General features: G+C 39.7%; 1 protein-coding gene across 2 annotated transcripts; it reads left to right on the top strand.

Annotated features, from left to right (window-relative positions):
- The first annotated feature begins 42 nt into the window (after window positions 1-42).
- MFSD8 (major facilitator superfamily domain containing 8) lies at window positions 43-11,182 on the top strand. 2 transcript variants are annotated; one of them, XM_015861278.2, is made up of 12 exons: window positions 43-193; window positions 959-1,044; window positions 1,947-1,990; window positions 3,108-3,348; window positions 3,662-3,775; window positions 5,157-5,301; window positions 5,803-5,861; window positions 6,345-6,453; window positions 7,211-7,345; window positions 7,727-7,830; window positions 7,928-8,184; window positions 9,306-11,182. In XM_015861278.2, exons 1-12 carry the CDS (start codon window positions 111-113, stop codon window positions 9,519-9,521), a joined length of 1,593 nt encoding a protein of 530 aa, XP_015716764.1. In that variant the 5' UTR covers window positions 43-110; the 3' UTR covers window positions 9,522-11,182. The 2 variants fall into 2 exon arrangements, with proteins under 2 accessions (XP_015716764.1, XP_015716765.1); XM_015861279.2 differs by lacking the exons at window positions 43-193; window positions 1,947-1,990.
- The last annotated feature ends 702 nt before the right edge of the window (window positions 11,183-11,884 follow it).

Raw genomic sequence — 11,884 nt, 5'->3', positions numbered from 1 at the left:
CGGGGGCGGCGCGCGCCCTCTGGCGGCGGGCAGGGCGGGGCGGGAGGCGGATCCTGACGGATCCTGACGGATCCCGGCGGCGCGGGGCTCGGAAGCGGCCGGAGCTCGGTATGGCGGCCGCTGAGGGGCGGGAGCCTTTGCTGCGGGCCGGAGAGGAAGAGCGGCAGCAGCAGCAGCAGCAGCCGCAGGGCAGGTACGGGCTCCTCGGGCCGGACGGAAGGGGCTGCGGCAACAGGCGGCCGGCATCGCTCCCGGAGCCGGCGGCTGTCCTCGGCGGCGCGGCCCTCCGTGTGGCGGGATAGAGGCGATGCGCCGAGGCGCCGCCGCCCGGTCACGGTCGGGCCTCGAGCGACCGAACGGCCGTGAGGTTTGTCCCGGCTGTCCGGCACGGTGGCGTTGGCTTCACGGCGCCTTGCTGTGTGGGCAGCGGCTGTCGTGCTTTTCTTTAGGTGGTAGTAAAACTAGACTTGCTGCTGCAACGCCGAGCGTAGGCAGCGGTTGGTCAGAGGTTTTGGTTTGTTTGCTTTAGTCACAGCTCTGGGAGGTGCCTGGGGTTTTGTGGCTTCATTCGTGGCTGTTGAAGCGTTTATGTGAAATCTGTGATGCTCCGGAGGCAGAGATTGCATCGAAGTGTCTCTCGATGAGGCTCTTCTCATACAACACTTGTGAATGCACCTGCTGGCACCTACTTCCTTTTTTTTCCTTCTTCTTCTTCCTTCAACTACAATACACTACAATCACATGTGTTATAATACATTGTTATCCTATATCTATTAATTTTTACATCTTTCAGTGTAGTATTTTTGAGCCTGCACAGTGTTCTCTCCCGTGTAGAAGTCCATTGCATGGGAGTTAAAGCAGTTTATGCAGTTGTACTGTGCCGTGTCCATGGAAAGTGTTCACAGTGTCCTGAGAGAACATGATTGTCATTTCTTTCTCTTTTGCCCTCAAAAACCAGAGATGTGGTGGAAACGCAGGAGCATTACAAGAGCAGGTGGAGGTCTATCTGGATCATGTATCTGACTATGTTTCTCAGTAGCGTAGGTGAGTAAACATGGATGATTTTGTTCTTTGCTTAGTGGGTACATTTAGATGTGAAAATTACAGGGTTTTCCAGATTTTAACTTAACTCCTTTAGTGCTACTGCACTTTTACGCCCATAAAAAAGTTCATTTTGGGTTTTTTTTTCTTCAAAGAAGAAGATAGGGCTTGCAAATCAAACAGAAGTTTGCTTTTAATAAAATAAATAAGGCTGTGTTTTGAGAATAAATGACATTTTATCCAAGTCTTTGTTTCATTGGGTTTTGTGGTAGTCTGGGGTAATGGTAGAAGGTAGTGGTTGTGACATGGAAATGACCCAAAGAGAGGTCACACTTTATAATCCAAAGAAAACCTTTTAGGAAATGAAAGTAGCAGCTTAGCTCTTTAGAGATACTATCTTTGTGAGAATGTGTGTTATCTGTTTCAAAGCACACATCAGAGCTTGTTTTCCCTTAAGCGTCTCTGCTGCAGAAAAAGTTCCTGTTTCAGTCCTAAACAGCTGCCCCTTCAAGGGAGAGTTCTGTTGATTTTTGCCTTCCAGCGACTTTCTGTGGGCCTAGATGTATTAAAAATTCTTTAATAAGAATATGTCTGTGTATCAATACGTTCTTTTTACTCAGAGAGCTCGTTGTCTTTCCACTGAGAGGAAAAATTCCATTCAGTATTCTTTTCATAGGAGTGTTTTCCTTAGTATGTATGCAACTGTATTATGTCCTGTTTAAAAACAGGTCTTCTTTTCAAGAAGAATTACACATAACGTAGTATTTTGAGGTGGCAGACTGAGTTTTAACCCATAGCGGACATAGGAACAGAAGGATGAACCCACCGTAGTTGTTTCAGTAAAGTGAATGACTAATAGGCGTGGCAAACAAAGTAACCTCAGTTGTGTTTTTACTGCATTGCAGGTTTCTCAATTGTAATTATGTCTGTATGGCCATATCTCCAAAAGGTTTGTAAATATTAATGTTTTTGAATTAATAAGAGGACAGAACTTCTGCTCAGAAGTTATGCAGTGTTATGCAGAGGCGCAGCGAGGGGAAATGTGTGGTTATACAGAGACTTTTGTTTTGCCATCTACAGATTGCTTATATTGTTCCATAAAACCTGTCAGTTGACTGAACTGAGGAAGGTACATCGTGATCCCAAAATGTTTGGTTTTCCAAAATTATCTCACTGTTGAACAATGAGTCAATTGAAATCTCTTTATCTGAATACATTTGTATTTGTTAAAGCATAATACGTAATGTTTGTTTGCATTTTGAACAAAAGGAAACTGAGTCTAGAGACTCTTCTGTTTTGGACTGTTACATGTAGACCTTCATATCAGTAATGGGGAGTTGCTTGTGTTCCTAGAGAGTGCTTTGATTTATTTCGTTGTTGCATTCTTGTCAAAAGCAATGTAAAAGGTCTCTAAAAGTTTATTTTAATTTATGCTAGGATTGCACATCTCATGCAATCGTAGAAGACTGTTCCAGATGGAAATTTGGAAGAGCATATCCTGGGCAGAGTGTTAGAGATACTGTTAAAATTGAGGCTGGTGCTGTGTTGGAGAAGAAAAGAAAATGCATCATCAGCCTTGTAAATCAGGACAGATTCAGGCATGTGCAGAGGTGACTTAAGTGGTTCATTGCTCCTAGCCTGTAAACTTTACCTTATTGCTTAATTAGGTCTGTAGCCTGCAATGTTAGTGGTGCTGTATGAGAAATAGTTAGATTTGCTGCAGATGAGCCTTTTCCAGTCTCAGAAGGAGAGTACTTGCTGTCAGTTTGGTGTACTGAGGCAATTAGCAAAGGTTTATTACCCATACAAAGTATGATGCAAAAGCAACTGCTTCTGAGGCCCAGCGTAGTGTATTTATGTAGTGCTGCACAGTGCCATGCCAACATGCTAACGTGTTCAGTGGTAGCTCATGTTGGACACCATGTTACTGCACAGTAATACTGCATATACACTCAGAATTACAGTGCAGAGTCAGGTATTTCAAGTGCTAAATCTCAAATGGTTTTGCTGATGTTATAAAAATCTTTAATACTTTACCTATGCAGCTGCTTCATTTGTTTTTGCAGATTGATCCGACAGCAGATGCGAGTTTCTTGGGCTGGATTATAGCTTCGTACAGCATTGGCCAAATGGTTGCCTCTCCCCTGTTTGGTTTATGGTCCAATTACAGACCGAGGAGAGAACCCCTTGTCGTTTCAACTGCAATTTCAGTAGCTGCTAATTGTCTTTATGCCTATGTTCACGCACCTCCTTCACACAACAAATACTACATGCTTACTGCACGTGCTCTTGTGGGATTTGGAGCAGGTAATCACGGCTGAGCTTATATGTCTGAAAGTTAATAGATGTTGTGTCTAGTGTAAGATTGTTAACATGGTATTTTAGTACCTGATTTATCACTATGTGAATGATAATTTATAAATAAGCAAGGTAATGAGTTTGTCAACACAACTAGTTTATCATAAAGTTATGTAATTGCGCAGTTGTAAATGAATAGACGTATTCACGTGGGTATTATTTCATTTCCAAGTAAGAAAATACAGGTGGATTATCTAAGAATACAACTTAAAATTTACCTGAACACTTCCTTGTTATTTCCTTCTTTCTTTTTTTTTTTAAGGAAACGTGGCTGTAGTTCGGTCGTATATTGCAGGTGCCACTTCTCTTACAGAAAGAACAAGTGCCATGGCCAATACCAGTGCCTGCCAAGCAGCGGGCTTCATATTAGGACCAGGTAGAGCATTTCTTACTTCCTCGTGTCTCTGGAGCCGGCTTTTCCCTGATATTCTGTAGGATGAAGTTGGGCACTTGAAGCAGCAATTTTTAGCAGCTGTATGTGGGATGATTTCAAAGCACAGTTTGCCAGTGGTATCAAAGTAAAGTCATGAATACATGGGATGCACTCGTATGTGCTTGTATATGTCAATATAAACAAAATATTCTGTTCCAAAGAAATCCTAATTGTTTGTAGTTTAAAAACTAGTACTTCTGTGCTACTGACTGCAGGAAGAACAGTTTCCAAGATGCTGTTATACTGGCAGAAGGGAGTTTAAGGTTACAGTACCACCTTTCAGAAATGACTGAAAATCTACTTTGCTTCACCCATATAACACCCAAGAGATCTTTCTGATCTTGTAGTGAGAGTCAGGAATTCTTCATACTGACAAAAAATAAAAAGAAGTAACAAATATTACAGAGAGCTCAGGGAATTAAGAGCTCAAGTGATGTTTGTGGGGTCGGGTGTTATGTAGCTCCTAAGATACCTTCATCAGTTTAGTGGGAGAAATGGGTTAGACTTGGCTTGTGTTGTGAAGAGTGACCAGCAACGTTATCTGAAGCAGCTTCTACTCTTTAGTTGTCTCTTACAGTTGGAGATGAAGATTATCAGTCATTAAGCCTGAAGTTCTCTGTGTACGGTGATACAATGAGAAGTTTAGGGCAGAGTGTTTTCTTGAGTTAGTTATAACTGCTGTTACAACTGCTGTCTAGTTGCTATGAAGTGCTGTTGATGCAGTATTAAAGGGCCTACAAGCAGCAATCTGCATTCTTCCTGCAATTAGCACAGGGCATAAATTCAGCTAATTCCTTTTCCTAATTTGATAGGGACTGTTTGTCTGTTTCCTTCTTGGTAAATGACACAATCTTACACTCTTTTGCTCTGCAGTGATCTAAACTTCATTGAAAATAAAATAATATTGTCTCCAGCTCTCCTTTAGATTCCTAAAGGAGACTCCATTCCCAGGGCCGAGGGTTTCCATATAGAAGGAATAGTAAAAAGAGTAAATCTGCCATCTGCACGTGGCAAAGAAGATTAACCATTGATACTTTCAGAGTTGAAAACTGAGTTATTTAAATGTAATTGAATTACGTGTACAATATATATTCTATATACACATTAGTTAAATGTTACAAAGAACTTCTCTGGCTAGTTGAGGTTCCCCTGGTATCCATGAGTTTTTTTAGAACAGGATTCTCAAAACGTCAGAAGACTGACAGGTGAAATGTTTTATTTGGCAGTTGTGAAACTAGGTAAGCAAAGTTGCTGTATGTTTATTCTATGCATTGTAATATGTTCTTCATGATTCTCAAGATTTTCTCAATATGATTGTTTTTAGTTATTCAGACTTGTTTTACGCTTATTGGAGAAGAAGGAATAACATGGAAATCAATTCATCTTCAGCTGAACATGTACACAGCACCCGTTTTATTTGGGGCTCTTTTAGGAATTATTAATATTATTCTCATCTTTGCTATATTCAGGTAATCAAATTAAAAAATAACAGAATATTCTTCATTAGTGGGTGGATCATAATGAGCCTTGCATTGCTTAGAAGGAATAGTGAGCCTGAAATCTGGAGTGCTAAAAGTATAAATCTTTATTTCTTATTACTTCAGACTTTCTACTTTCTGTACTACAGATCTTTTACATTACATTGGTTTCTGCATATTTTTTCTTTAAAGAGAAATAAAGGTAGCTTGCTTTCAGGGTTCTATGGCTTTCTTTTAAGCATGTTGGGAGGATTTTTATGCAGTTATCCCATTGGTGGCAATGGCAGTACACAGATATTTCATATTCTCCCACCAGAGTATTTTGGTTATTAAATGCAGTGCTGTTCACTGTAGTTAAATGTAGGCTGCACAGGTGGTATTAAATAAAAGGAGTTGGGAGTAACTAGAATAAGAGATGATGCTATTTAGAAATATGCTTAGTAATAGATCAAGTGAATATATATATTATTGAAAACAGTTCTACGTTTCCAGAGAGCATCGAGTGGACGACATGGGCCGGCAATGCAACAGTATCAATTTTGAAGGAGAAGGTATCTGTGTTTTCTTTGAAGCTTACTCTACGATGGTAATTTGGAAGAATTCCTTTGCTTAGGAAAATGCTTTGTAGGGGTCAGAGAAACAAAGTTTCCACTGCTGTGCAAGGAATTACCCCGTTGTGTTCTTCTGGCCTTGTCAGAGGAACTACGGGTGTTCTGCTTTCCGCTGTAAAGATGCGTAGAGCAGCTTGCTTATTTTGCTGCTGCTCAGGACTCGTCAGTCTCAGCATTACAGTGGGACAGCAGATGGCATAAACTGTTTGAAATCATTTTCTCTCAGAGAAACTGGAGTTTTAGTGATTCCATTTGGATCTGAAAAAGGTTTTACATAAACTGTCAAAGCAATTTAAAGCAATTGTCTACCTGCTCACCAAACCTCATCTTAAATACTTAGCAAAGTAAAAAAAAACCTAATGCTGTCTGTAATCATCATGTAAAACAGCCTAGTTTGCAGGTTTGATTATTCTTTTGTTTCAGAACATGGTGTTCTGCATGAGGACGCAGAAGGAAACATTGACCACATTGCTGTTGTAGCAGTCAATTTTCTCTTCTTTGTCATCTTGTTTGTGTTTGCAGTCTTTGAAACGTAAGTTTGTCTATGTTCTCTCAAAATACTGTGACACGTGACGTAGACTAGTACAGTATTGTCAGAGTTTTCCTCTTGTACTCATTTTCTTAATCTCACTCTTTGTAAATAGAAATGTTTCTAGTTCCAAACTATGTGCAATTAAATTGCTGTGTGCTGACAGATGGTAACGAATTCAAGTGCATTAATAAGTGAGAATGTGTAGCACAGTGTGGTACATAGAACATTTGTATCAAAGGTTTGGAATGGATGCACAGACAACTCTTGAACTTCTTAACTCTAAAAGCTCCAGAGAAGCTTATGTCAGTAATGACTGAAACAATTGGTAGTGCAGTTATATTTGCAGTGTTGTTATATTGTTTGTGCAATTATATTTTTAAATATACTACCTGTTTTTAAATACATTTAAAGAGGTAATCTATTCTCTCGTATTTTCTGTGTGAGAGAAAATAACTCTATCATTTTTTTATAAGCTACCTGAAATATATTGTTTATGCCTCAAGAGCTGGCTATTGCACTGCAGTATTGAATTTGGTCTAGTGGATTTATTATTTTATAAATGGCAGACTTAGTTTATAATCAGTCCGTGTTCACAGATGTGCCTGTTGGGAGAAACTGCTTCCACAGCGCTGTTTGATGTTAAGGACAATTTACCTATACATACAGAAACACCTGTGGAGAAGATAGTTGGATTTTTGTTCATTTGTTGCTTAATAAATGATAATAATAATAATGGCGTTTTGCATTGTCAATTTAGCATAGCTACTCCGCTGACAATGGACATGTATTCCTGGACCAGGGAGAAAGCTGTTTTTTATAATGGAGTAATCCTTAGTGCGATTGGCGTTGAATCAGTTATTGTTTTCCTGGTGGTGAAAACGCTGTCTAAAAAGTAAGTTCTTGGACTTTCTTGGAATGTTATTACTTACGTTAGTGAAGCCTGAAAAGTTTTATACTGCATCCCAGTCTGTATTCTGGAAGTCTCCTCCTTGTCAGTGCATTTGGGCATGCTATGACAGCATACTTCTGATTTGGACAGAACCACGATGCTTTAGCTATTTTTTGTTCTGGTAACACAACCCCCTTCCTTGTCTCTCTCTTACCCTAGAATAACAAGAAAAAACAAGTTTTAAGTTACGGTGATTTTGCTGTTCTTGTTGCAGATGTTTTGGTGGGCATCTTTTCCACAAGTTAGTGAGTGGGCTGAGTCATGAACACCTTCCCAAGTAGTACTTTAAATCATATGTTTAATTCTAATGTCATTGTTTGATAGGACAGGTGAACGTGCCATACTCCATGGAGGCTTACTGATCGTCTTAATTGGATTCTTTATCTTACTGCCTTGGGGGAAAAAACTACCAAATATCCAGTGGCAAGGTATAATTCCAAGTTATGCTAAACTATAGTCGCAATGTTTAATTGAAACTTCTTTATTGTATCTCTTCTTAATGGTACTTTCTACTTGTTTTTACAGAGATAAAGAATAATTCTATTCCCCAAACAACTCCCAGTGAAATGGTGATGCCTTTCTCGAGTTGGCAAGCAATGCAGCTTCCATCCAATCACTCAGAACCTGCAGGCTGCCCCATAACACAGTCCTGGTGCCTGAATACACCCATGATCTATCTGGCTCAGTATATCAGTTCTGACATACTAATAGGACTGGGCTATCCAGTTTGTAATGTTATGTCCTACACTTTATACTCAAAAATTCTAGGCCCAAAACCTCAGGTAAGCCTAATCAGTTTATTTCACTTCTTATTTTCTACTCTCTTCACTAAGATGAGGGTACTTGCAGCCCAAAAGGCCAGCTGTGTTCTGGGCTGAATTACAAGAGTGGCCAGCAGGGAGATGGAGGTGATTGTCCCCCTCAACTCAGCTCTTGTGAGGCCCTATATGGAGTACTGTGTCCAGGCCTGGGGCCCCCAAGACGGGAAGGACATGGCGCTCTTGGAGCAGGTCCAGAGGATGGCCACTAAAATGATCAGAGGGCTGGAGCACCTCTCTTACAATGAAAGGTTGAGGGAACTGGGCTTATTTAGCTTAGAGAATGCTCTGGGGAGACCTCATTGTGGCCTTTCAGTACTTGAAGGGAGTGTATAAACAGGAGAGGGAAAGGCTGTTTACGAGGGTGGATAGTGATAGGACAAGGGGAAATGGTCTTAAACTAAGACCGGAGAGGTTTAAGTTAGAGATTAGGAGGAAGTTTTCCACACAGAGGGTGGTGATGCACTGGAACAGGTTGCCCAAAGACGTTGTGGATGCCCCATCCCTGGAGGCATTCAGGGCCAAGCTGGATGTGGCTCTGGGCAACCTGGTCTGGTGGTTGGCGACCCTGCGCATAGCAGGGGTGTTGAAAACAGGTGATCATTGTGGTCTTTTTCAACTCAGGCCATTTTATGATTTTATATTCCTCCCTCGTGTCTTTAGCAAAATATTAGCAAATGTCAACCAGGGCAGAAGTTTCCAGGAGTATTAACCTTTTAAAGTCCAGGCTAAGCCCAGAGAGGAAGCAGAAAACAAGCATCATTCTGCAGTTTGTGGCATGTCCTACAGCATGAAAATTTCAGGACAACTAAGCCTAAGGCTTGTGGCTTACTATTTTCCATATTGCACTTTGTTGTAAGGGACTAAGCATTTAAGAGTCAGAAAACCTTTTCAGAAGGCTCGTAGATGTAGCACGGTGGAGCCTTCAAATTAACGATTAGAGAAGCTCAGCATTACTCTTGAAAACTACTCAGTACCGTAATAAAATTTCAGAAAAAATAAGTGCTTAAATACTTCTGTATTTTTTAATTCAGACAATTGGTGGCAATTCCTGGCTTGCTCAATCCTGTGTAATTCTGTTTTAGGGTGTCTACATGGGATGGTTAACTGCTTCTGGAAGCGGAGCGCGCATACTTGGACCGGTATTTGTGAGCCAAATATACACTCACTTGGGACCACGCTGGGCATTTAGCTTAATATGTGGAGTGGTTGTAGTGTCCCTGTTAGTGTTGGAGATAGTATACAAGAGACTTATTGCATTTTCTGTCAGATACGGAAGGATGCAAGAAGAAAGTTGTTAAATACATAAGCAATGAGAAGATCAAAATAATTCAAAAATAACAGTTCATTGCTACTTTTTAAATGCAGAGTGCCTGACCACTGACCTTGTTGGATGTGACAGGAACTGTAGATGTGATTTATGCATTGACAGAACACATACATTGATCATATCCTAATATATGGTTACACCTGCTGCAATAGAGCTTTTGTATTCTACTTTTCTAGCAGCAGAGGAAGGATGTGAGAGTTGAATCAATACAATGGCACATTTGAAATGCTCACGTATGTGTGCATCGAGTGCAACAGTTAAGGTCACAGGTTAAGAGTGTCCCTTTCAGGAAGAAGTATATCTTGATTCTATGAATCAGGATTAATGACTCTTCTGACTACGAGATTAGTTGAGCTGCAAGCACTTTGTACAGAAAAATGACTACATAAAATGAACTGCTGGCTGCTAGTTTGCTGGCTTCTGAGCACTGTTTCATATGAAACGTCTTGGAACTCTACGTTAGCAATGCAAAGACTTGAAGTGTGACAGAATTGTAGAGGAAAGCAGGTGCCTACTTTACTTAACAAAAATAGTTTAGGTGGGATTTAGCTACTTAAGTTGATCAAGAGCCATTGAAAATCAATCTTGGTGACTTACTTGAACTACACTAATTAGTGCACTTTTTTGGTACTGTTGTGTTGAATGCCTCTTCATAGCAAGGAGGTTAAGCTGCTCAGAGCAATGTATAGCTTTTTATAACCTTACTGGAAGAAGGAATTACTAAGCATAATGGCATACACTTCCATTGTCGGTAGTGAAATTGAACGCACTGTGTTGCTTGAGTGATCAGTCTTAACTAATGCTAATTAAATAGGAAGAAGCTGATGGTTCCTTACATGCTATTATCTGTAGACTTACTTTCTGATAAGAAACGGGTTTTACCTTTGAATTGTTTATTTTTACTTTAAAAAGTGAAATATTTTTCTTTTATAATGGGGCTTAAGTTAACCTGTATGTGTTCCTTTGATGTTTCAGTCCTATGGAGGGAAAAAAGCTGAAATAACTCCAGTAAATACAAGTTGTAGCTGCTGTTTAACATACCTACTATTTGGTGTTTCCTGAATATTTGAATATATTGAACGTAATAAAGTATTCTTACTTCATTGACTGTTAAAGCACTGAATGACTACAGAATTAAAACATGATTTTTTCAATACCTACTCAAGTGAATACAGAAGGTTTTCTCCCCCTCACACTTTCTTGCGGGCAGAATTCCAAAGCATTATGAAAAATGACTTTGCTATGTTAGTAGAGAAAACAAAGGAAAAACATAGTTACATCAACCAAGAATCCTTTGGATGTGAGAAACTGGAGCCTAGAAAGAGTTTTCAAGGAGGCTAGCAGCAATTGGGATTTTGTGTTGTACAAGTTTGTGCTGACTGTTAGGACACAGCATGTGTGTTTTTATTATTTTCAAGGAATAAGGATAAAACCAGTAAATATTCCAAATACTTCACAGACCTCAACCATGTGCTGATTACAAGATTTTTAATGCTTTTGGCCACAAGAGTTGGATTTTCACCAATTATGCTGTTGTTTAAGCTGCTTCTGGATTGTTACAGGTTATCAGCCTTTGCATCTTGTAAACTAACCTTGTTATTAAAAGGTTTTCTGGTCTACACTGTAATTTGAGTGCACTTACCTCCCTGTCATTTCTTTATAAATTAGTTGAACCATTTCCTAAGCATTTATGCCATTTCACTTCCTGGTATTGACTTCTTAGGCTTTCCTCAACTGTGCATGTACAACGTTGGCACTTCCAAAGTGGATTATACCTGAAGATTTTCAGTGTGAAAAGTATTACAAACTTTTAAACACACAGTGATGGCCCACACCTCATCAAGAGTGAATTGGTACTATAAAATGCAGGCATACAGTAATTAAAAGATTGCAGTGTTTTAAAAGCCCTGTCTTGCAACCTACTTGGTTTATCAAAGTGCTGAAAGAATGCTCACAGTGTATCCATGAGCGTTAATAATATAAATGGGAATATTGGCACATAAGGAAATGTTTTCAAACAGCTACTCATAGCATTGGTTCAGTTTGTTACTTGTTCATAATAGTGTGATCCATAAAATGTAAGATAGGTAAAAGTATCTGAAGTTAATAAAAACTGATGATTATATAACAAGTTGAATCTATTAGCTGCAGCATGTGTAATTTGCTCTCCTATCACATTTCATCTGTACGTATTTCAGTTACCTGTAGCCCAAGACTAGAACAGTAAATATACAAACCATTGTGCAAATGTTCAGTTCACAAGTGAGACAAAGCTTTGTACAATCATTTTATAGTTATTTACCCCAAGCTTCACCCATCCATACGCCAACATAT

The sequence above is a fragment of the Coturnix japonica genome, chromosome 4 (assembly GCF_001577835.2).
Source record: "Coturnix japonica isolate 7356 chromosome 4, Coturnix japonica 2.1, whole genome shotgun sequence".
Lineage (NCBI taxonomy): Eukaryota > Metazoa > Chordata > Aves > Galliformes > Phasianidae > Coturnix > Coturnix japonica.
Note: the sequence above shows the minus strand (reverse complement) of the source record. Positions and strands in the feature narration are given on the sequence as shown.